Below are 25,994 nucleotides of genomic sequence, written 5' to 3'. Positions count from 1 at the left end.
CTGCCGACCGTGTTGCCCCCCACTGTAGGTGCTAGGGACCCGCTGTTAGGCCTCCCTGAAGCCGTCTCTTGCCCAGGCTGAAGAAGTCCTAGTCCCTCAGCCTCTCCTCACAGGTGAGTACTCCAGCCCTGACCAACCTGGTAGTCCTCCACTGAGCTTGCTCTGGTTTGTCTTTCCTGTACTTGGGCACAGGGGCACAAGTAGACTAATGAGTGCCAAGTAAAGGGCAATAATCACTTCCCTCCCTCTCCTGGCCATGCTCCCATTAATGCAGCCCAGGATGCTGCAGACTTGTTTGCTACCAGGGCACACTGCTGGCTTGTGGGTCTATTCCCTCCACAGTCAAGCATCCATAAAACAAGCTGGAATATCTTGGATTAAGTCATTTACAAAAGATTAAACAGAACCTTCACCCCAAAGAAACAAAGCAGTGTAAGGAGAGGTTTCAGCTACTCAGCTACCTTTAAAATACCTACCACTTCCTATGGATAACATCCCAATGGGTGTAAGTTACACAAGGGCCTCCCTCCTCCCCCTGAGGGCTCTTGGCAAGGAAGTACCCTTAAAGTCCAGCCAGGAGTAGGGGTTGAGAGGATATATCCAATTTAAAAAATGCCACTGTTGCAACAGCAAAGCTTATCCTTAAATTTTCCAGGATGACAGAGAGGGAAAGATTTGGATTACTAAACAATGTTAAAGTACTCACACACCGTCATGTGTGAACTTACCACCTTTTAATTTTAGGAGAAAAAACAAAACAAAACAAAACCCCACCACAAACCAAGAGCGTCATTCAGATGCATTTCTTGCAGTAGTTTTCTCCTCCTCACAGGACATTGCATATTAGTCTATTGTTGGAGGAATACTTTTTCACCAACAGGTCTGGGTGTGAGGTAAGTTCCTGTGACCACAAGAATTTGAAAGTAGCCATGTGCCTGAAATCTCCTCCTTTAAAAGTGGAACTCGAGGACCCTGACCCCTTCTTCCATAAAGGGGCAGAAAATACAAAAGATTTTTTTCTGTACAGTGGTATAACCACCTATTCACTCTGGTCAGAGCTTCAGGGAGTCTTCATATATTTAAGTATCTCCAGGTTTTTTCTTTCTGTCATTCAGTTGCAAAAATTGTGCCCACCACCTGTGGGTGTCTGTGATGAGAGATGGCTCCAGCATTTAAGAGGACACATGTTGATATACCAGGTCAGATTTTGGCTTTGGCCCCAAAACATTCACACACTCCTTATCACACCTCTTTCACCTTATTTATACAGCAGGTCAGTCCAGACTGACTTTTCCAGTTCAGCTAGTTTTTAAATAATTTTGTTAAGTAGTTCTCAGTTTTGAGGTGGACTTCAGCAACACAGGTGTTGCCTCTGGAGATACAGGGGCTCCAGCTTATGACTGCAACTGGTTTCCCCAACAGCCTATCAAGAGCACATCACAGCCAAGCTCTCCAGTCACTGCATTAAGCTTTCCTACAGCTTCCCCCAGTCACTCTACAGAGTGCACCTGAGGTATCTAAACCAGCAGAGTTTGTGCTCTAGGAAAAGTCCTGGCTAAGCACTGTGCCTATCCAGCACAACGGGGAGCATGCAACTCTTCAGTACAGGCGACCGAATTCTCCAACCACCGATCAGCCCAGAGGGATGAACTTCCCCAGAACACAGGGTCATCACAACACACCACCTCAGGGTCAGGTGAATGCAAGTACAAAAGATCACTAATCAGAGGACAAGAGAGAAGGCAGGCAGCAGCTGACTTGGATTAATTTAACTTGTCATGGAGCTATAGCCCCAGTTCAGGACAGATAAGAATGTTTATAGCATGGCAGCACACCAAAGAGCCTTCACAGCAACACACAGTTGAAGTGCAAAACTTAGCAGGCTTTTTTTAAAATATTTCTACAGGACTGAGGCTACAATATTTAACAGTATTATTTATGCAACCAAAAGGTTTTAGATGTTGCTCGTGAACCAAAAAACATTACATTTTCCTACCGCTCCTGATTTAAAACATCAAAGGTGCTTTCATCAAAACACAGGCTGAAGCCAGCAGTCAAGAGCACCCCACGTCAAACATTCCCAGGTTGTTACTCATTAACCTGGGGAGCCACACACAGGGCTGCAGCAAGAGACAGCACACACACGTGCACAAGAGTGCGCATGCACACAAGAACACACTCTTTCCAAACTCCATTACATTTAATGAGAAAAGTTACACTGACCAAATAATTGCTCATGGTCAGGCAGGCAACGTAAAATTAAAAAAAAAAAAAGTGTGGCTAACTGAAGTCAAAAGAGCACAGCAGTTGTATCAGAGCTGACTTGGGCTGATTCAGAGCTCTGCTACTGCCCAGGGGCAGCATTACCTTCCCCTTCACAGCCATGTTCACATGCCACAGTGTAATGAGCTGGATCTGCTGGCTGATCCAACTGCAAACCAGCTCTGGGAAAAAAAAAAAAAATGAAGAAAAACAGACTGCTTTCTCAAAAGCTGATCCAACTCACTGCATGCCTATATAAACACTAGAGTAAACACAAGGTACTGTCACAGTCACCCATTCTTGCTCTCTCCCTTTTACCAGAAATGCAACCTGAAGAATCCTTTGGAGTTCCAGATTTCCTAATAAACAGCACTAAATCTAAGTTGAGACCTCTAGAAAACTGAAATCTTATGAGGTGGTGCATAAACATGGTGCTTTTGACAAAGATTAGCCACAAAGGATAAGTCTTCATGTATGCATGTTCTATTTTATGTTATGATGTTACATTTTGTTGCACTGCAAATATGCTGGCAGAACATTACTACCAGTGAAATTATCAAAGGCACAATACTAAAAACTATGTTCTTTTTGTTTTGTGGTTTGGGTTTTTTTCAGATTGCTTAAAACTAGTATCTCTTCATTCTAACCTCAAGAAAAATCAGCTGCTTTTTTGCTTTCAAACTCTCCCATCATACAACATAGGTAAAGATTCAGAAATCTAATCCAAAGAACACATTAAAAGTCAAAATATTTGCATATAGCTTCCTGTTAATACTTTCATTGTTTTATATTTATTAAGTCCAAACAGGCTAGTCTACTCATCAGGGAATGGTAAATATTCTGTATTCACCACCACTCTAGATGCTTTTTGTCCCAATTACTTGGCTGAGAAAGCTTATTTTCTGGCTCCCTGCCCCTGCTTTTGTCATCTTGCACAAGTTTAAAAAGCATATTTTTGTATGTTTGTTCCCCCCTCCCCCAAATACTTCAGTCAACTAAGAAACGTCTTCTTCCCTTCCCTTTTCTCCCCCAAGTAAATATTGTCATCGACAAGAAAATAGATGCACTCAAGTTGATGGGTTTTTTCCCCTCTGGGGAATTCAGTTTCTTTGCTATGTCCTCTAAATTTCTTAAATAAGTCTTCAACACCTGTTCAAAAATTCTATTAGACCAGCTCAAGAGCAACAGAAATGTGTGCCCACAGGAAACCTTCACTTTTTATCCCTGTCCACACTTTCTCCCACTGCCTCTTCAGCTGCAGCTTTGTTGTCCCTGCAGCCACTGCTAGAAGCTGATCAGGGAACACTGCCTCATCACCACAGCAGCAGAGAAAGATGCATTCATTTCTCTTTCATCTATACTGGTTCTAGAGTTCACTTACTGCTGCAAACACCATAACTTGCAGACATATTTTCAGCTTGGCAATGTAGCTGCCAAAGAGGGCTCTACCCCCATAAAATCATTAAAAAAAAAAAAAGGTGTATTTGGTGGTCTACCTTCACACTGTATTTTTACAACTGATCTGCTGAAGCTGGAAAAAAGGTTTGTACCACCAAAAACCCCCCTCAGCCCTTCCCTCCACCCTCCCCCCCCGCCCCCCCCCAAGAACAGCAACTTTCAAAGCCTGACCTCAGTCTGGCCCAGCCAATGCCACATTTCCACAATGTAAGCTAAAAACATGGGGGGGGAGAGAAAAAAAAAATCCCAAAACAGTTCATTACTTTTTAATTCAAGGCCCCAAAAGTTAGGGAAATGTCACTATATATACACACACACAAAAAAAACATCCACTAAATGATATCAATACACAGACCCACTTTCAAAGAACTCATACAAGTGGAATAGGGAAACCTTTATTCCTCCACACAAAAAGAAGACACACAAAATAAAAAATTGGCTGTCACTAGAAATTAAAACACACCATTCCCTCGGGGGGGGGGGGGGGGCAGGGAATCAACAGTGGTTTTCTACAACAAACCTAAAAACTCAAGGCAAGAGGCATCAAAGTGACAAAGGGTATACCTAAAACACAGGAATTCTTCCTCCACCTCTTAAAAGGGAACAATGACATTTCAGCTGCAATATGTGAACTCTAATGCATAATGCTCTAGCTTGAGCTGCATTTCACAACGGATTTCCAGAAATGAGTGTGAGGTCAAAACTTTTGTCTACAAAGGAAATTAGAAGGAAATTGTAGGAGATAGAACACAGCTTTAGGTTCTGGCAGTCATCCAGCTTTGTTCATTTTATTCTAATATTTTAAAAAGTAAGAAGAAAAAAAGTGCCTTTGGGGGTTGCCACATCCATTACTTCGGTCCAGACTGGATACAGCACATGTACATTTACTAACTCACCAGACACCTTCACTTGCCTGACAGATTATCCCTTCCTGCAACGTGAACTGCATTTCAGGCTAATTATGTTCTTCTAATAGATTTTCAAGTTAAATGTTAAAAATTTTTGATAGGTCAAATACTGAAGAGGAAATAAAAAATTTTTCAAATATAAGAGCAACATTTTGGGAAAGATTTCAGATTGTATGAAGTCATTTCATTAAATACACTTCTTCCAGTAGAGGCTATCTAATTTGCTCCTGGTTAAGGAGAACAAATGATCCCTGTAGCACCTCTCTGCAGCAAATAAAGCACACACATCACACAGGCAATAAAGACTCTCCATTTTAAGAAGAGTATGCTCAGTGCTGCAAGTCTTGCCTAATGAAGGGAAAGCGGGCCAGTGCTGGCCGAGGGATCATTGGGCAGCCTTTCCCACCCCTTCTCCCTGATGTAATCATATATACCTCTGGCACCCATATGCTGCATTACATCAAACATGTCTTCAAGACTGTGTCCAAACTACAGCTTTTAAATAAAGCCTGCACTAGCAAAACAATCCAAAATATATTTATTCTTTTCAGAGTGTGTTTGTTTTAAAAGTATCTGTACAGTTATATATCAGGACTAAGACAGAGGAACAGCTTAAGTTCTGAATCCAATGCGAGTTGAACTCGACTGTAACTGAGTTAGCAAAACATTCCTCATTTCAAGAACATTTTCTTCACTTTGTACGTAGACTACAGAATTGTTCTAAACCCATTTCAACTGATGTGAGGAACCATTAGCAGCAGCTGTCATTTCAACAGTACGTCTTCTATCTTCTATGACAAATTCACTCTACTCAATAGCCATTTTAATCACCCTGTTCACTAACAAAAGCCACAAGATTTAACAATGCTACTCAGACAACTTCTTTCTTTAGAAGTGTAACCAAACGATTTAGCCTTGCCCCTTATCAGGAAAAAGTTAAAGTGCTAGTAACACAAAACTTGCGAGAATTAAACAAATTCTTACTGTTTTCTTTTACAGCGATGTGTAAATGTGTAACAGAAAGCAAGAGACATGGGTATTCTATCAGACTCGCCTTAGTTATTCACCCAAAAGAGCACTTTAAGAAATTCTTTGCGCATCTGTTCACCACTTAACTAACCAGTGCACACAGGAGATCCACAGCCTCTAGAACCAGCTCCTGGTGTCCAATCCGTGAGACACCCAAGTCTTCAAGGTCCTGGTGAGAAATCTGTAACAGCTGTTCACCATTTATCTTCTCCCGTTCAAATTTATGGACATACTGCTGCAGGCAATCATCCAGGCCTACCAAAACACAAGAGAGAGAAAGGGATGTGATTATAAATTTCTATCTTTTCTTCCCCTTCCTCCTGATTAAAAACAAACAAACAAAAAACCACACACAAACCAAACCACACACCAAAAAAAACCCCATGCAACAAAAAACAAACCCTGCAAAAGGCATAAATTGCAAGTTCATACAATACACCATGCCAAATTATGAAAGAAACTTGCAGCGCAACTGAAGTTGTACCACGGGGTCACAGAAACAGAGCACACAGGCTATGTGGGTCTTTGGGTCACCTAAGAGAATGCACAACCCTCCTGCTCCTTGTGGATCAAGCTCAGCAGTTAAGAATGTCCCCTTGGTTCTGCATAGGCAAAGATATCAGGAAGCACACGTAGACTCAGCTATCAGGGTAACCCAAAACCCTGAAGGGCAACCAAAACGACAACAATAAAAAACAACAACTGACCAAAAAAAGGAATACAAACAAGGAAAGAACAAAGATCTTCCCCAAGGCCTAGTTAAACAAACAAATAAAAGCACAAAAACCCACAGTTCCGCATCCACTTTTATATAAAGGACTGAATGAATGATGAGAGGAAAATGGAACAATCAAAGGCAAAGCAATCAAAATGAAGTTTGGCTCAAGTCTCATTATTCCCTTGATTTATGAGACCCTGCAGCTTCCTGAATCAGCCATTCCTTCCCCTTGCTAAGGATTAATAGCACACACAAATAAGAAATCTAATTCGCTTTTGTATCTATGAGGTATTTTTAAAATAGAGTATTTTGCCCCAGCAACATCCTCAAAATCCTCACTTTAAATTGTGATTCCATGATGCTGTTCTCTACAGTATCTTTTCCGCAGTGGTTACAGAAAGGATTTCTGGTTTTCATTTTGTTTTATTTAACTAAACTTCATGTGTTAATCCTGTTTTCTTGTCTATTCTGCTCATTTCCTCTGTTCTTAAAGATCCTGTGAGCAGCAACAACCTGGGGAAAAAATTTGGATGGATGTGTTATTTTAAAGATGATGCAGTGCTCCTGATGCCCTGTTCCACTTCAACACATTGACTAGAGAAAAAGAAACAGATCCAATTAAATACGTTTTGTAGAAATACACCACCTTCACTGAAAGTAGTGGACAAGCAAAAATTCAGATTAAACGTTTGACATCTACTTTGTAGCATCCACAACAGCTACATTGTTTGACCCTTCCGTTTTAAAAACATTGAACCTTTAGCTGTATAAAGGATGTTTATCCACTATGCTGGCTCAAAAGGAAGCCATTCAGATGGACGGGATGTCGAATGCTGCAGATGAGAAACACGAACAGCATCCTGAACTACATGGAAACAAGAGCCAGAAGACCAGCACTCAGTTCCACTCATGGAACCACAGTAGCAGCCTGGAAAACAAGCACTCCTGGCACATCCTACTGCCAAGAAAACATTTGAGACAAATCACAAGGGGGGGTCTCGGAGTCACGTGAAACATACTCATTTCATAACAGCAGCATGAGCAGTCACTGCTGCCTTGCAGTGTCTGGTCACAGCAGATCTGCAGATGATGGACTCTCGAAGGTACAACCTTGCTTAACACACATCACTTGCCTTTATAATGCTCACTCAGGAATTAGGAAGGACAAGCACCCTGGCACTTAACAGTGACCTCTTTCCATGACTCAGGAAGCTTAATTATTGTACTACATCAAAATCTGGCTGAACAAGCTTGACTCCTCCACGTACAAAGCTACCAGTGTGCACAGCTTGATTTTTAAGCATAATTATGAATGGGAAAACCTGCATGCAAGATGAGCAGAGTCTCCCAGGGCTACAGTTGTTTGGGGGGCACTCTTGTTTCTTCCCATCTGTCTTGGCAAGGCCGCATAAATTTTGAAAATTGAGCCCAGTGTTCTCTTTCCCACAGGCACCAAATTCTCCCTTAGGCTATACAAACTCTTTTCCCAGGAAAAATAATAAAAAGATCTGGCCTTCATTGTTTAACAATTTATTTTTTCAAAACAAATTCTCAACCAAGGCTGACATACAGCACACATATTTGGCATTCCCAATTTTTAATGCTGTCTTGCAGACCACTGTTTCCCACCATTTGCCATTGTAAGCCCATAGTTTCCATTACAAATTACACAAACACCTAAAATAAAACACTATTCAGCATGCAATGAAGTTTTTATATAAGGGTTTTGGATGTAGTGTTGCTTTTGCCTACTAACCTTTCAGTGTGGTGACTTAACTTTCTAGATCCTCATTCTATGCCAAAACATGAGACTCACAAATGTATATATCTCCCCCAAGAAATACAACTACGGCTTTCAGCTTGTCTGTGCTTGCTTTTTTTAATTCATGTTTGTCTGTTCTTGAAGGTCTATTACAACTTGAACAGCTACCTCCAAAATATTTTTTTAATAAGAGTCCTTAAAAACAATACTTCCACAATCACACCATAAGACTATATTTTATAAAACAAAATATTACAAAATCACACAAAAGATAATTCAAAACAGTCAACACAGAGGCACAGCCGCTCAGCTAAAAAGGTATTTTAAGATTAAGTGACCAAAACTATGCAAAGCAGGAAGTGAAGACAGACCCACACACTCATGGCAAGCATTCACTAATGGTTTAAGATGAGCTTACTAACATTAGTGTTGTTATTTTTACTAAGAAACATATGGAAAAATCTTAAACTTTTTAATTGAGATTGCAACCACATTTACAGCCTATTGTTTAATTTTCCATCATATGAATGAAATGTTTAAACATCATATGCAAACCAAAAAATTCCTATTTCTCCAAGAGGGAAAAGAAAAGGGAGGAAAACAGGACTCAGAACTGTTCAATAAAATAAACAAAATAATATTTAAGTTTTAAAAGTCAGCATTCAAACACCACTGGTAATCCAAATGAATTGCTCATTTTTTCCTTCTTTCGAACATCTCAGTTCCTTCTATGTATTTTTTCTGTGAACTTCAGAGCCTCACATAGACTTTGTATTGACCATTACCAAAGTTTGGATATTTTTGAGAAACTTACACAACTTAAAAAGTATAAAAAGCAGCCTACATTACTCAGAAAGAGGCTTTCTTACATGCCAGGTCATTTTCAACTGTGCAATATTAGCAGGTTCAAGCAAGAAAATTGTTTTCTCTATTTTCAAAGAAATAGAGTTATGGCTCTGACATTGGAAAAGATATGTGTTTATTTCCTTTACCCACTGAAAAGCCCTTCTGAAGTCTAATCTATTTATTTTTATGCTCAAAGTGTATTTAAAAAGCATTTGTCTCAAATGCCTGTGAGAAATCTTTATATTATTCCTTGCACATATATAAAAACCATGCATAAAAAGAGAACATCCTTCCTACATACATCATGAGGGAAGATGGAAATAGAAATAGCAATTACAGAATGTTACCCAAATTTTACAACAAAAGTAGCAGTGATGGGGGGGTGTTGCAGAACAAGATAGGGACCCACACATCACTAGTCTAATTAGCATTACTCATATCATGAAATCCCTTCTGAGGAACTGCAGCGTAACTCGAACAAACCTCCCTCCCAAATTTTGGCAGGTGTAGAGATGTGCAACAGATCCTAAGAACTGTCTAGACTTTTCTGTCTAAAATAACCTTTCATCACCATGCAAAGCACCCCAGAAGACATTCAATACCTTGCATTCACGCAAAAACATTAGGACAGGACTTACACTTACAGATTTGCACTGATACCAATCTCAGTCTGTTTCCAAGATTAAGAAAGTTATTTTGAATAAGAATTGAGGGAAAAAAAAACAACTTTGAGAGGGTTAAGGGGGAGGCTTGGGTCTAAGCCATAACTATCAGTTTACTATTCAGAGAGATTAGCATTTCTACAGTTGATGGATGTCAGCCATTCAGCAATGGCATATCTGACTCTCAAAGTACTAGAGACGTGTGCTTTATAAGTAGAGTTATTAAATAGTTTCATGCTTTTTGTTCAACTTTTGTGCCACACGTTACCAAACAATTTACCTACCATAAAGCAATAAAAACAGTTAACAGGTCCAAAAACCAGCTGACTTGCCACCTCTTCTTTCCTCCCACCATCCCATTCTTCCTCACTCTCTTCTTGTAAGAGACCACAGAGTCTATATACTCCAACGGGGAGGGGGTTGGGAGGGGAGCGAGGAAGGGGAAGGGGACATAGAGCATGGAACTGTGGAAGGAACAGGGAGGGGGAACTGGAACATGACAGGGATCATTTACCATTAGTTCAGGAACTTGAAAAGATTCTCAGGATAACTCGTAAAATGCTGAAGCTGACACAAGGAAGCAGAAGGAGCACAAGCCACTTGAACAGAGGAAGAACTCATAAGTACCAGACCTTGTCCTTCACATAGCACCACCATGGGGGTCTCTGCTCACTGTCTTAAGGAAGTACAGCCTTATTATGAACGTGTACTCACCTTCTCTCTGTTGGGTGACTCTAGCAGACTGGCAGCACCTGGTATCTCAGGGTAGCACCGAGGTTCAACTACAACCCCCAACCTGTTGAGGGGCTTGCTTGGACAGCTGGCTAGGTGGGACTGCCAAAGCCTTTTTTGCTTCATCACCTTAAGAAACACCCATTTAAATGTTGTAAGAATCTGACCTTCCCACCTAAGAAAGTAACTCTTATTCTGGTCTCCCCTTCAAGGCCTATTCAGTTGCCACTTTTAGTCTGTAAAGACTCCTTGCACACATCAACTTCAATCCATCCTCCCAACCTTTAAAAGATCATCAGTTCTAGGAGAATCTTTGACATACCCCATGGTATGTGCCATTAGACGATCATTTATATTCCGTATCATTTTACAACTGTTATTGTGATAGCTTCCTCCCTTCATTTCCTCCATCTGTTTCCAGGACTGGAAGAAATTAATAAAAGAAAAAGCAGGAGGGAATCAAGGCAGTAAACGAACTCTAGAAAGAGAAAAGAGCTACTTCATAAGTGGGTGAATGAGCACCTGAGAAGGCAAACGAAAATAAGGACAAAGGGTCTGCAAGACAGCTGTGAGAAGCTAAAGCAGCTCAGTAGGACAGGTACAGGGTGAAAAATAACAAATTGAAAAGTTCAAGGAGAAAGAAAACAAATGCACAGTTTTTTTTAATATAGAACACAGTGCGAAGGTTGTTCCACTGTAACACCAGGGGTGCCATTCTCCTCCTGCAGTGTTACAGACAAACAGAGCCAGGGATGACTTTAACAAAGCAATTCAAGGTCCTTTAAAAGGATGATAAAAAAAATAAATCTAGAGGAGTCAGTGGAAACTTAATTCAGTAATAATTTGAGCTTAAGTAAGAACTGACTTTCTAGGACCCACATGCCCAATTGTTTCTTAGCTACCATGATCATTTTAGCATTTATCTTTCCATAAGTTTTCAAACAAAAGTTTAGTTGTCAGTTGGTGAAAGCCACTTATAGGGGCCAGAAAAGGGCTCAAAGGCCTTAGTTTGCCACGAAAAAATAAAAGCCTTCAAGAGATCTTTGAATTACTATCTAGTGTACAAAGGTTAAAAAACTTCCTCATTCAACTTTTTTAATCCGAGTAGTTTCACAATCACTTATAACACTGCCACCATCTGAAGTATCATTCACTTTAAAAACAAACAAACAAAAAAAACCCCAAACACAGAATTGAAGAGCAAGAGCTGCTTATTATCAGAATCACAAAATGTCTCCTGCATAAACCAGCTTATTTATAAAATAAGTTCTCCTCAGGTAGTCAATAGTCAAGAGGTAAGCAACTCCTCCACATTTCTGTTTAATCACCTGCATCCTAACCAAGCAGGGACGGCCTGGTGCCTCACCAGGCACTAGGTCTAGCTTTGCTGAGGACAGGCATTGCCTAGGACAGCCCGAACCATACAGAAGTTTCTTGTCTGCCCCCCGCTTTGTATAAGGATAGAACCAGACAAATTGCTGGCCTCTGCCTGCCAGCAGGGATGCAAAGGGCAGCTCTCTCATGAAGGTCACAGCAGGACAGAGGGAAAGGGTGAAGCCTTCAACTTTGATAATGAGTGCTTTACTGTCCCCTCTGTAATCCCCTCTGACTGACAGTTGCACAGAGAGCCTTTTGCAACATGTTCCTATTTTCAGTATTTTCAACTAACATATTTAGCCTGGAAAAACAGACTACATACACATGCGTTCACACTACCTCAAAATAAATCCATTCATTCCATTCAAATCCATCCATAAATCCTTTAGCTTCTTTTGAATGCAAAACTGAAAGCTTTGCCTTGTAATAAAAGAACTGCTAGGTAAATTTGGGTTGTAAACCACGCTGACCACAAGGGCTATGAAGACTATGTTTAACCTTTAGCTGCTCCATATAGATGCAATCTCAGATTGACAGCCTTCCGCTGTGCTATACTTTTTACCAGTCCTTCCCACAAGGCCATGGATTGAGACCATTCCAGCAGTATCCATTATCATATTCCAGACCATAAATTTGAGGACAACTATAAGCTTCAACACTTCACAGGGTAAATCATGAAGTATGTTAAGGAAGAGTCAAAACAGCTTTTGTCCACATGCTTGCTGAACCCTTCCTGGAGCTCCAGCAGGTTTGCAAAGCAAGAGCTCTCTCTACAAAGGCCAGAAAAAAAACCACTCAGATCTCCCTTACAACATATTTTCAGGAAACTAAGGAGACATGGAGTAAGTAAGAGTGGAGTTTTCACAGAAGAAAAGATTGTAGGGAGGAAGACACAATAAAGGCCTATAAAGCTAGAAGTGGCATAGAAAAACAGAAAGAGCACTGATTATGCATCATTTCTTCCAATAGAAGAATTAGGGAGAGCCAATGAAGCTAGCATGTAACAGGTCCGAACAAGCAATAAAAGAGTGATTCTTCACACAGCAGTATGCAATGAATGTTCAACATCCATTCGGGTTCAGGGGAAGGTGAAAAGGTTCATGAAAAAAAATGCCACAGAAGTCATGTCTGACTCTGAAAGACTCAAACAGAAATGGTTAAAGGCTTTAGGAAGCCTACAGAAGGAAACACACGATATGCCATTTTTCCTACAGTCCTCATTAACATATCTCTTTTTGGCAAACATTTGGAATGAGACACTGAGCTAGACGGCACAGGACACAGGACTTCCACAGTTATGCCACACACAGCACTAAAATGTAGATGGCAGCTTCCTTCTAATTACTTTTATCCTAAGACTTAAGAAAGTTGTTCTATCTTCACTAGTGAAAGCTACTATTGGTGTTAGTGTTTACAGTAATAGTGACAAGAGATTTTCCCAAAAATACAAAAACTCTATGTAGAGATATAGAAGGCAGAGAGGGAGGGTAATGAAGGAAAAGGCTAAACACCAATACTGAATTGGGATATCAATTTGTACCAAAGATATAAATCAAAGCTTTTACAGACTGGTAAAAAAACCACAGCAAAAATAGACCCTAGTAATACCAGGAAATAGATCACAGTGAATCACACAGCTGCTCTTGTGGGTTGTAATCCAGTTTGAGATGTTAACAGTGAGTGGGAAATTGCAAGAGTGAATTAATTTAGAAATTGTACCTTCAGTTGACAATGAGTGAACTTACATCAGGACTGCAAAAATATATTTGACATGAGTGAGTGGTAGCATACCAAAAACTGAGATAAAAGCTGTTCTATAATAAATGAAAAGTTAATGGTATTTAACTCCAAAAGCATTTCAGCTAAAACTCAGAAGTTGAGTTTTCTTTCTTTTTTATAGCTCTTTTTCAGGGAACTCATAGAAAAAATTGGGGTGGGGGAAGAGAAATGTATTTCTGCTATTTTCCATAAGGGGTTTCCTAGTATGATGATGACATAGCTTTAATGCTTCAAGTTAAAGGCAAAATTAAAATGTAATGCTATAGAAATTGAAAAGTGAATTGTGCTGGCATGCCACATTTCTAAGGAAAAAAAAAAAACCAACCAAAAAACAGGACACAGGATAGTGACATACAGGTTTAATCAGAAAGATATCTCTTTTATAAAGAGATACAAGCATGAAGACATAGTTCCAATCACCCTTTACTACACTGAAAAAGAGATCACTGCCACAATGACAGAGAAACAGAAATTAAAGCCTTTTTCAATTTGACAGGGCATTCCCTCTAGACATGAAAAAGTAGAGTATACCAGGAAACAAACAAACAAAAAACCAAAAAAAAACCCCAATAAAACAAACCAGAAAAAACCACAAAAATCTATTGTATTACATTCCACCAATTTGAAGGCAGGTGGGTCAGAATACACATGTAGTGATGTTTTTCACCCACAGAGCTGCACTGGACAGCTGTGCACAGCTGTGGGCCCCTACTGCACATACTCGGCCATAACCTAGTGGGGCTTTGCTGACATCACACTCTCTAATGCCATCCACTTCCCTGAGAGAACGTGGACTCCACCTCTGAATATTGGGCCATTAAGTATCATTTGGCTTCTAGGGTTGATATTTTGACTCACCTGGAAGGAAGAGGGAAGAGATAAGAGACACCCTTGTTCAGGGCTTACCATACAGCCCCAGGCAGCTAGACTCTGCCATGTCACCCCATACACCCATCTTGGGAAAAAGGGTTTCCAAGAAGGAATAATAAGAACCACAAACAAGGGCTTATATTCAAGACCTCAAACACCTGGGAGCATGGTGTCTTGCTGGCAGCATTTCAGCTGTAACTCTTCACTAATCCCAGCCACTACCAGAACAGGACTGCCGACCAGAGAAAGATGAAGAAAAGAAGAAAACTAATGCACAACATTTTTTTCCTGCTGACTTTGGTGTACATTCTCTGTCTGCATCAGGGATTAACTTCCATGTGATAAAGTAGCTTCACACAATACAAGTCATGCTTTAGTTTTCTCTTTTAAGAATCATCTACATCACTTACTGACCAGCTACGCTTGGCAAAAGCAATCTTTCCATGCTTTAACAGATTTTGTTTGGCAAACTAAATAAATGAGATGGACGCAGAGCATATCCATATGTTCTTTGCAGATAGACCTGGCACTCTAAGTTTCAACAGAACATGCGATGAAAGCCAACATTTAGCAAATGCATGCAAAACTCATTAAAATAGAGAACACACCTGCCCTAGGCAGACAAGCCCAAATAGCTTCCTAGCCAATACCACAAGATGTCTTCAGGGACACTGCTGACAACATCCTCCCCGACTTCACAGTAAAAACAATATCCTACTTGTGGCAAGATGCAAGTCACATTCATCCCCTGGGAATACTGCAGCATAAGCAAGGCAACATGAACCAAATAAACCTGTAACAATGCACTTTTATTTAATCAACATTTATTGCTCAAGTAGCACCTAAGAACTACTATAAACTCTGAACTGAAACAAGAAAACATCTCTTTGCCCAATATATTAACACATGCAAAAGCTGTGCCTATTTTTCTGTTGGTTGCATTTAAAATAGGTGTAATTAAATGGGTTTAGAATGGCTCTCTACTGACACAGAAGCACTTCCAGCAAGTATGCCCCAGATTTTGTTGTTCTTTTCACCCTAAGCTTTTACCATTATATCTAGCAATCAACTTATCCCCCCCAGAAAAATTATTTTAAACCGACAGAGCTTGGCTCTAGATACTGTACTAAACTACTGCAATGGCAGAAAAATTCACATCTAATTGTTACTAAAAAAGATTGTTCTTGAACTAATTCATTCAAACTCTTTTGACAGCCATAGTGTCCAGTGAACATAGCCTAGTGTTTGCTACAACCTAATAAAAACATTTTGCTGGCGAAGACATAACTGCCAGTGTCAGCAAGTATGGAGATTTTAGCATGGTGAAAGAATAATCACTCAATATGACTTTAATGTCACATGCATGCATTAGGGGACGCAAGAAAAATAACTAAATGGCTGTGGTGAAAAAGACGGAACAGGATTTAAAAAGTCTAAAACCACTGCCAGCTCTTTCCTACACCCTAGAAAATTCTCTTTTTTTGTCACTTGCAACTGATATCCGTAACTATTAAAAGGTGTTGCTTAAACAGGGCATCAAGAGAAGGTAGCTACTTTGTTACACTAGTGTAGAGTGGCTTCAATAATTCCACTCAAGCAATGAGTGTAGAACTGTTCCACATACACCAGGACAAATTTATGTGTCCTACAAGCTATTAAGGACATAAAACGCCTTCCTCGTGTACTGTGTCAAAATTCTGACAATGAAACTTTCACCAAAGTTTAAATATGGGGACTCTGTTCTAACCCTGGGCTTGAAAATCTCACTCCTCTTGGATGCTCAGAAGTTGTTTCCCAATGCACATGGGCTCAAAGAACCACCAAGTCTCTCCAGCAGAAAATAAAAGCAAGTAGTTAAATCAAAAGTAAAAAGCAGAGAAAACCAGATGATTCCAGTATTCCTTTTTCTCACCCCACTAAGCCTTTTTCTTCATACTAAGTACACTTTAAGATATGCTAGCCAATATGTTTTAATTATACTCAAACAGAAATTTGCAGCTTCTGTAGTCAAGGTAGGTCTGGTTTTCCCTCTCACTGAAAAGTTAACTGTTTGTTACATTGATGCAAACCACACCTTTGCCTAGGCACAGCCAGGTTTTGGCAGGAATGAAAGCAGAGTGGTATCTGGCCACTGAAAACTGCAGCTGAGAAGCATCTACAGACAAGATCTTTGTCCCTCCCTCCATACAGTGCTAGTATCTGGAGGGAGTCAATCCACTTCACCACATGCCCTCTTCTGTACAGAGCACATGGGATGACTACCTCAGAAACGAACCACCCATGGGCATACCACAGCATTTGTCTCTTCTGCAGCTAGGTGGCAACAAGAACTGAGGTAGGAGACCAATAGCCATTTCATCTTCAGGCTGGTCCAACACCCTGACTCACTCTCTCAGTAAGGAGGCCACACGCAGGAGGACAACGTGACCTCAGAATTCATTTCAATGCATCCCAGGCAGCACACAGAGACACATAGCTGGTTACTGCCAACCCACTTTGGATAAAAGTGAGGAAAAGCTCCCCCGTACCACCAGAGACAGGTTTGTCCCAGCCACTTAACATCAACATCTTGACAGGAGAAGGCAAGCTGCACGGAGACCTGTGCCTCAACCACTGCAATAGCACCTTTATAAGCTCAACATCAGCAGCAGCTTCAGCTAGTACAATGGGCTGTAAATTGGGAAAATATGTAGGAGGACACATCCTTATCTGCCATCTTTGATGCAGAATTACTGCAGAGAACAAGGGCAGAAAATTTCAGGGGGATGGGAGATAAACGGCAGAATGTGGCACAACTATGCCCAGCAGAGCTCATCTGTCGGAGACCTGACTTGTACGTCCTCAGACCCCAACACTGCTCCTCACTGGACCGGCTGTGGACCCCACTTAAAGAGGTGTATTTCCTCACACCCATTAACAGCTCCAAAGAGAAGCCCAAAAGAAATCTTATTTCTGCTACTAACAGATACAGATGTTTTCACTAAGTCAATGCAGCCACAGAGAAACACGTTTCCCAGAGTTTTCCAACTCACACAACCATGCTGAATTTGTTGGGTGGTTTCTTTTTTATACCACTGTTCTAACACACACTTTTTACAGGAGAACCTCTACTCACAACGAGCTTTTAAAACACTTTACCATTTCACTTACAGAAGTACAATAGCACTGAACCTAAAATAGTCTCCATGCTAGCTGTGGAGTCATCCACAAGATTACGGGAACCAGATTATTTTTTTTTTTAATGGAGAAAAAATTAATTTTGTTTTATTGTTCTAGGGAAATACATATTGCAGCTTAATCCATAGCAGGAATATGGAATCATTTAAGTCCCCAGAGGCAAAGACTCTGGAAGCTGTGGAAATTACAGAATTAGGATACAGTCTATAAATCATGTTGTATGGCTGAAGACCACCTCTCTAGTCTCATTCTTCCCATTGTCCATCCCACTCCTCTCTCCAACATCCCCAATCCCCTTCGTTCCCACCCGCACCATACTACCACCCCCTTGCCAGAAAACATTAAAGGTCCTATCCATAGCAAAAGTGACAAAGTGCCAAAGTAGAGGTGATGAGGGGCCCCATCAGGTGCTCTGCCTGTGTCTGAGCACCCTCTGGGAGGCACACAAGTGCACCAGAGAAATGCTGCACATAGCAGGCTGGACAAGCTCTGTGTTGTGGACCAACATACACCAACCCTGAGACACTATTGTACCACCTGGCAGCAAATGACACCATGTGAGGCACAGGTTTGGGAAATATACTGTGTAGGTGCCATATTAGAGGAACCAGAGAGATGTCGCAGGACAGTACTTGGCTTAATGAATGGGATGGATGTTGGACAAGAGGCAGTGAATGCCACAAAACCTAGAAGACAGTGAGGAATACAGTGCAGTGTGGGGTTGAGGATTGCACAGCTAGCACATTAATACATGGTCCTACAAGGTATAGCTGACAATCCTATTTGTCCCTCTAAGTATTTGCTGGGGCAGGGGAGGCAGGCACGGAGGAAAAGATGTTACATAGATGGAGGTGGTCTCTGTACTGTCAGTACTTGACATAACAATAAAGTCCCTCCTGCATGACACTGCTCTTGCGATATCCCCAAATACAAAATATTCAAGACACACCAAGTGCATTTACTGCCTAAGTGTTCAAAACTGGCTATGCTGTGTCACATCAGTGTCCCAGGGTGCTGGTCCGACTGGCCTTCTAGGATCCAGATGTTACTACCATCAGTCCTTTTGTATAGTATTGCTTAAAGCAAAGCAACATTTCACTTCTTACCTAGGGGTATGTTGTTTGGCAGGTTTCACTCCATCCCTCACATCTCCTTGCTCCAGTTTTCCAAGAAGCAGCCATATGAAGTTAAACTTACCAAGAGGCAGGTCCCTATCACTGTACTTTTCTAACTCGCCTAACTTTGTTATTACTATACTTTAAAGTAATTCACAACCAAATTTAAAAACAATTTTCACAACAGCACCAGACACAGGAGCACTCCTGGACAATTTAATGAGCTATTCCCCTTATAACATCTTGTAATTTCAATTGTAATGTTAATGCATTCCCAGTAACACACAGTTTACATCAGCGCCATCACAAGATGAAACTTCAAGGTGTCAAAAATTCAAAGCTGTCTTTATGAGGAAATGTTTCTGCTTCACAGAGAGTTAACCGCAGTAAAATACAGCCACATGTATTTCCACCTGAATTATTTTTTGCCTACTGACACTTCAAAGCAATGCTTCTTCAGTTCATTATTCTCATGCATTTAACAACTCTCTTTGTCTACCTAGCATTGCTGATTTCTTATGTATAGTCAACTTTTCCTCATACTGAGTTTTTTTTGCTATGCCACTATCCTTTTTTTTTTTTTTTAAAAAAAAAAAACAATGTTACTTTCAAAGCTTGTTTTAGCAAAATATCTTTTTCTTTGTATGTTAACTTTTTTCATTAGGGTTGGCTTTCATACCAAACAAATTAATCAATTTTAAAAAAATCACCATTCCCATGCTCATCTCAGTTAAGCACAAATTCAACAGCTGAAAGGACAGGAACTTGTAGAGAAAAGTAACCCTTATACACAGCAAAAACAGGCAGATACCTGCTAAAGACTGACAAGCCACTCATGAAGAAAATATCTGTTAACCCAGTGGCTGATTCACCTTGTAAGGACCATAGCTCTCCCTCATCCAAAATACTACTACTTTCAATTTCAGTTATATCAAACTCCATATCAGCCACACCTACAGCTGTACAGTAACCAAGGGGGAAAGTTGTCTAAATCAGATTTTAAATAAGACTAAATAGTTAACATTTGTGAAAGTGATAAACTAATCGCTTCACAGCCCTACTTCTAAGAGAGTATTAAGTGGACAATCTCCCCTTAAGGCTTTGAGTTTGTGTTTGCAAAACAGATGCATGAAGGGATAAAAATCCCATAAATGGTTTGCATTCTTAATGTCTGACACAATTCAGTCCTTGGGGAGCACACTACGTGTGTACATGTGTGTATGTGGAGATTGCATGCAATCTTTTACAATGAGGCCCTGATCCTGAACCTGTAATATTACTTTAAGCACCAAAAATAACACAGCAGCAGAACTGTAGGTTAAGAGCAGTGATCAAAATGTCACCTACTAAATTTTGCATCACTATGATAGGTTTGTGATCCTGCTTCCCAGCAAATCCAGTTGCTCTTCCCTACTTTTCTTAATTGCTCTTTTTATAAATAAACAAACCAACCCCACAGGTACTTCTTGTACACTGATGTTGATGATTCAGAGCATAATGCAGTTTCCTGAATGTAGATCCTGCTTTAGCTACCTCAAGTACACAGTCACAAGGATAGAGCTATTTAGCTTGAAACCAACAACAGGAGATATCTGTTAACAATAAAATCACACAGACAAAAAACCCTCTTCGACGTAATGTACCTAGCCTGGGTTACAAAGACACACGAGAGAAACTGCAAGAGCAGGGGAGGGATAACTGCACTTATTCTTAACGCAGTAGTTAATCACAAAGAATGAAATCGATCCCCAACTCTGAAACAGGTGAAAAACAGGCTAGAAACAAACAGATGCAAATACTGTCCTAAAAACAGTGGGTGCAAAAATGATTGCACCTGGTTTTCAAATCCAATATGGTCCCCTCCGCAATTTCTATTTCTAGGGTCACCTAGACATTCATTTCTTATTTTTCTTCTGCTCCTCTATTTACCTTTCAAGTAACATTAAGTTTTCAAAAAAAAAAATCAAACATCCAGTGGGCGCTCAGAGGTTTTATGCTGTCTACCACCGGCTACTACAAACTTCAGTGTTTTTTGCAAATCTGTAGAAAGAGTAGAAATAATGAGGAGTAATAAATGCAAAGTTTCATGTCACACTGAGTGCTTTATGTAGCTCTGTGACTAACGTACTTGAAGAGAAGAATGGGGTAGAAAGAAGAACTAAGCTATATTTTACGAGCACTGTAAAATTCTCAAAGCTTTGCTGGTCCTTGAAATACAGATTTGGAAGCGTAGCCACTTTATTCTAACAAATACTTTGTCTTCAACATAACTTCCCAGAGCAAAACCAAAATATGGTATGCTCTCCCATTCTGCTGATCTGTCAAAGGAATTATAATTACCTTAATCACAGAACAGACTTACTAGAGCTATGAATTCAAAACACGTAAGAGGTTACAAAATTCCTTTAAAAGTTTACAATTTATTTTTTCTCCCCCTCTCCCTTTCCCATCTTTAATTTAAAAGTTGCATCATTTTTTTTGAAGTGCCATCTGATGGGTATAAAGACTGTGTGAAACTGAAAGGCATGGAAACTTGGAAGCATGGACACTTAGAAGCAGTTTGCCCACTAATAAAAGATACACTTGATCCAGAAAAGATACATTAAATAGATAATAAATAAGAGTAAATGGATAATACATAATAAATAGATAAAAAGATACATTTGATCTAGAAATATCATAAGTTTTATTCAAATACAGTTATTTGTTTTAACTTAAAGCTGCCTGAGCAGCCTCTCTCCTGGGTGCATACTTTATCTCAAGTATTACAGAGCCTTATTTCCAAGCTACCTAAAGAGATCAAATACCCTCTTCAAGCTAGAGCTTATTTCCACAGCTTGGACTTCTGGAAGTTGATCTGCCTCATGGTTAGTACTGTGCAGCAATCTCCAGCTAGTGATCAAATTTTCAAACTTCCAGATCATAAGTAATTCCTCACTGTGCCCAAGGATGTATTTGGAAATGTAAATTCAGAATTAATACTTCAGTGTGCTACTTCATAAGGAGAGCGGGAACATACAACCAGGTTGATCCTCTTCGACCCCTGAGAGTACTCCTATTTGTTAACTATGTGGCAATGAACTTTTAAGACGGTGCTTTATGGAAGCCTGTTTGATCACTGTTCATCTTTGTTCTTCACTTACAGGCACTGTAGTGACCTTATTTACACCCAAGTTAATCATTAGGTCTTACAGAGTGTGGGGAACAGTGGGGGAAGGTAAGGGGTGGGAAGGGGTGAGGCAAAGGAGGGTTTCTTCTCTGAATTAAAGGCATTAGTGATTTTTAGAAGTTTTCAAAATGACAGCAAAGAAACAGTGTCTCATACAGATACTCTCTCTTTATGCAGACTTGGCTTCACATCCCCAAACCGAGACTGCTACTGAGAGGATAGCACCATCCCTGTGCGTGCTCTCTACCAAAACTTCCAGAAAACTCACCAGCTTCAGCAGTGCCCTCTGCACAAGTAACGGAGACCCGTAAGCAGAAAACTGTGAAGTACCAACTTATTTCCAAACTGTCACCACAGAGGCTACCATGTACTCCTGTCTTCTGCTTACCATTAGCTGGAAAAGAATGAGGGCTCCCCACCCAAGGGGTAAAGCAGTTCATCAAAACATTTGCTGCTCTTTGTCACTTCTATAAGCATCTTTGTTACTGAGGAAAAAAGTACCAAACCCTCTGAAAACTGTTATAAAACAGCCAGGAGACAGTGAGGATGGGACAAAATACCACCTGGGAAAGAAGATCACGTAACAGGAAAATACTGGGAATAAAGGGGAATACAGCCACAAGAGAAAAGATAGGGAGAAATTACTACTGAAAATTTCCATGAGAAATTCACCAAACAGAGACCATTTAACTGACCTTTAAACAGTCACACTGCTTCAACTACAGTAAGCACACAAATTTTTTGCATTATTTTCCTATCTAAGGGTTTATTTCAAATTGACAGAAGTAGCAGTATCTCGAAAGCAAGCAATCCACAGGAGAGCATTATGGGCATGTAATAACAGGGCAACATAGAAGTCTTCTTATCCCCAAGTTACTCACTCTAGACATCCCACCCCGCTCACGTGAAATAAGACAGACGTTTCTTTTACTCCCAAGGTTTTCAATTCCGATAGATATAAAACTGTCATCAACCTCTTGGTCTGCAGACACTAAACTTCAACTGTTTCCCCCTCTCACGCACACACGCACTAATCCTGCTGAAAGATACTGGAATGAGAGCCACAGAAACCAAAAACATGCATTTACTTGCAGACCACAGCTGAGAGCAGCAGCTCACACCCTCTTCCTAGAGGGGGAGCTGGCCAAGCCTGGGGAGTTTTGAGACAGAGGAGACAGGCCAGACCCTCACTCAGCCACACTCTCCATCTCCATGCCAAAACCTCCAGCAAAGGAAGCCTTTAGAGAAAACTGCACAGCAAAGCTCCCTGGCAAAGCAACAACCCAACTTAAAAAACAACTAACCAATTCCACTCGGAGACAAAAATCAAAACTTCAGCCCACTTTATGCAGAGTTAGACTTCCACCAGCCCATACATCCCATCACCAAGACTCTGCCCATCTCCTTTACTGTTGCTAACAACTTCTTCAAAACAGCATAGATAAATACTCTTCCAAAGAAATAAAATGGAAGCAAGTATGAACACAAAATTCAATCACATGCAATATTAATATTAATCACAGTGACTACAGGCAACACAAAAGCACTGTCCCCTTTGAAGCATACTTCCTAAGGTGACTCCACGACTTGTCAACTTTAATAGGTGAGGCCTCTTCCATGGGGAAAATAGGTCAACATCTTTGCAGTAAGAGTAATTCTTATACTCCTTATCAAGTTAAAAAAGAAAAAAAAAAAAAAGCCTTTGCTGACCCTAAAAATAAATACCATCCTTCAACAGATCAAGCATAAAGTAATTTCACTCTCTAAAAGCAGTAACAGTACACTCTACATTACTTGTTTGTGTCTCTAGCACATGAAGGCTCTGTGCTTGACAACTTTATGTGGTTAATATGGCCCAACAACCCCCTGCCTTAGGGCCTTCATCACAAACATGCAATTAAGAGCTTGCTTTTTAAAAGTTTCAAGGTATTTGTGGTTGAAGGAGTAGTTCATTAGTCACAAGAGCTCCTTTTCTTGAACTCTGGTAATTAACACTCTGATGCCTGTTCCCACAGTGGAAACAAGAGGGAACATTGCAAAACTGCCTGCCTCTTGGCTCCCAAGAAGAAATGGTGTGATCCCTTTAATTTGGTTTGGCTGCCTTCTCACACCACCATGTGGAACTGTTTTGGCTGATTGCAGCAAGGTCCATTACTCACATCTGCCTCTCCTTTGTGTATGCACCCTTGCAAACACTCTGATTACTGTTACACCCATGAGCTAGTCAGGGAGCAGTTTGCTGTAAGGCAACAGCTGATGTAGTTGCCAGATAGCCAGCCTTTTAGAGGACAACTTCCTACACTGTTACAAAACATTTATGACTAGCACCTTACAGTCTCACAGTCACCAGGGAGGCACAAGTACAGGCACATGAGAATCACCAGCCATCAGCACCTGCTAATCACATTAATATGTCATAGCAAGCTGAATGACATTAACAGAAAAATGCTGATGGTACATACTTCTTCCCATCAAGGACAGATCCCCAGGAGTCACTACTGGATTATCCTAGGAGACACTGTCATTACCTGGATGCATACATTACTTCATGTTAAAAATTCCCACAACATTTACATCAGGAATTCTAGCTTCTTAAAAGTTATTGTTTGCATTATTTTATAGAGCACATCAGAGCCCCTTCCATGAACCAGGACACGCAAGGAGCCTCAAGACCAAAGAACAGAAATCCCAACTCCTGTCCAAAGGGAGCTTGAAACAGAGAGAGGAACAGAAGATAAGGAATGACACTCCACCCCACTGGACAGGCGATCATTTCACTGCACTAGCCATTGTCCTTCACTTGCAAAGGGCTGGGAAGATTGATGCCATCACAGCTGACAGCTTTGAGTAGAGCTTTGCAGCAATGTGAAAAGGATCAGAAACCTTAAAGGTGTTCAGGTAAAGTAACCACTCAGTTCCCAAGAACAGATGAGGGAAGATCTTTTCCAAGCTAAATGATTCTATGATTCTGTGAGTCTAAGATGTGCAGAGCAAGGCTGGAAGGCCTGTCCACAAAGTTCTCAGAGTGAAAGCAGCCAGCATACATTTGAAGTAATAAAGGCAACAGCAGAAAGGGGAGAAGAAAAGACCGAAACAGCACTCCTAGCTAGACAAAAAAAAAAAAAGCCACACCAAAATTTTGCAGCAGCAAAACGTGCCAATAAACATTGTCCCAGCGACAGGGGAGACCTGTCTTGAGGCACCCAATACAATAGGTGTTTTAAAGCATATCACTGAAGCATTTCAGCTTCCTTTGAACTGACTGTGTCAAAAAACAAGGTTTATCAACTGCGCAGTCAATCACCAAATCTCTCAGCTTCCCCATATTTTTATAATTACTTTAAACACCTAAAGCAATTCCTTCAAACAATTAGCTGCCTGACACATTTTCATTATTCCATGTCATCTTACAGCCCCAGTTATGTGTGCAGTGATGATGCTACTTCCTAAAATAGCAGAGACCTCACCAGAGTTCAAGTGCAACACCCCAGCTGTAAGAAAGACAAAGCCATCCAAGATCAACAGTGGCAAAGCTGACCTAGGGCTCTGTCTGAATCATACACAAGTCCAAAATACCATCAACCTGACCAGGAGCCCTACCTCCTTCCTAGATGTAAAGTGGAGCAGAGGAGGGCAGGAAAGAGCCCAATATCTATCTCAGCCACTCCATCTGACATCCCCATAAAGTCTTTTTTTATGATTATGAAGAGGCAAGAGCATAAGCAGATATTCCAGTCTCTTAGTAGGGTAGCGACAAGATATTTCTGACCCTCTGCTGAAGCTCCAAACAAGTCTGATACTTTTAAGACACAGCAAAGCACCATCAGATATTTGTAGGGAAGTCAGTCAATTCAATTGATGGCTACTTGCTTCTTTCTCACAGCATCTCAAGCTAAATTGGGGTTTGTTTGGTTTAGGTTTTTCTGGAAAGATGTTACAGAATACAACTTTATTGGTGCAGCTTCCAGGGAGTGCATAATTCCTAGGTGCCAGAAGCATCTCTAGGCAGGGCCCTCACATATATGGCTAACAAAACTGCTAGGGGGATGCTGCAGACAGAATGAAAAATACTTTAGATATTAATAAAAAACTAGTCTTCAAAAGTTAACAGATTTTTGAGAACACCCAGT

General features: G+C 40.5%; 1 protein-coding gene across 1 annotated transcript in view; it reads right to left on the bottom strand.

Annotated features, from left to right (window-relative positions):
* CNKSR3 (CNKSR family member 3) overlaps positions 1 to 25,994 on the bottom strand; it is a 63,091-nt gene that overhangs the window by 26,096 nt on the left and 11,001 nt on the right. The window contains exon 2 of the mRNA XM_075035962.1: positions 5,749 to 5,912. Within this exon, the coding sequence (XP_074892063.1) occupies positions 5,749 to 5,912 (164 nt within the window). The remainder of the gene's footprint in view (positions 1 to 5,748; positions 5,913 to 25,994) is intronic.

Source organism: Buteo buteo, chromosome 9 (genome assembly GCF_964188355.1).
Source record: "Buteo buteo chromosome 9, bButBut1.hap1.1, whole genome shotgun sequence".
Taxonomy (NCBI): Eukaryota; Metazoa; Chordata; class Aves; order Accipitriformes; family Accipitridae; genus Buteo; species Buteo buteo.
This window is presented reverse-complemented; position numbering and strand designations above follow the sequence as displayed.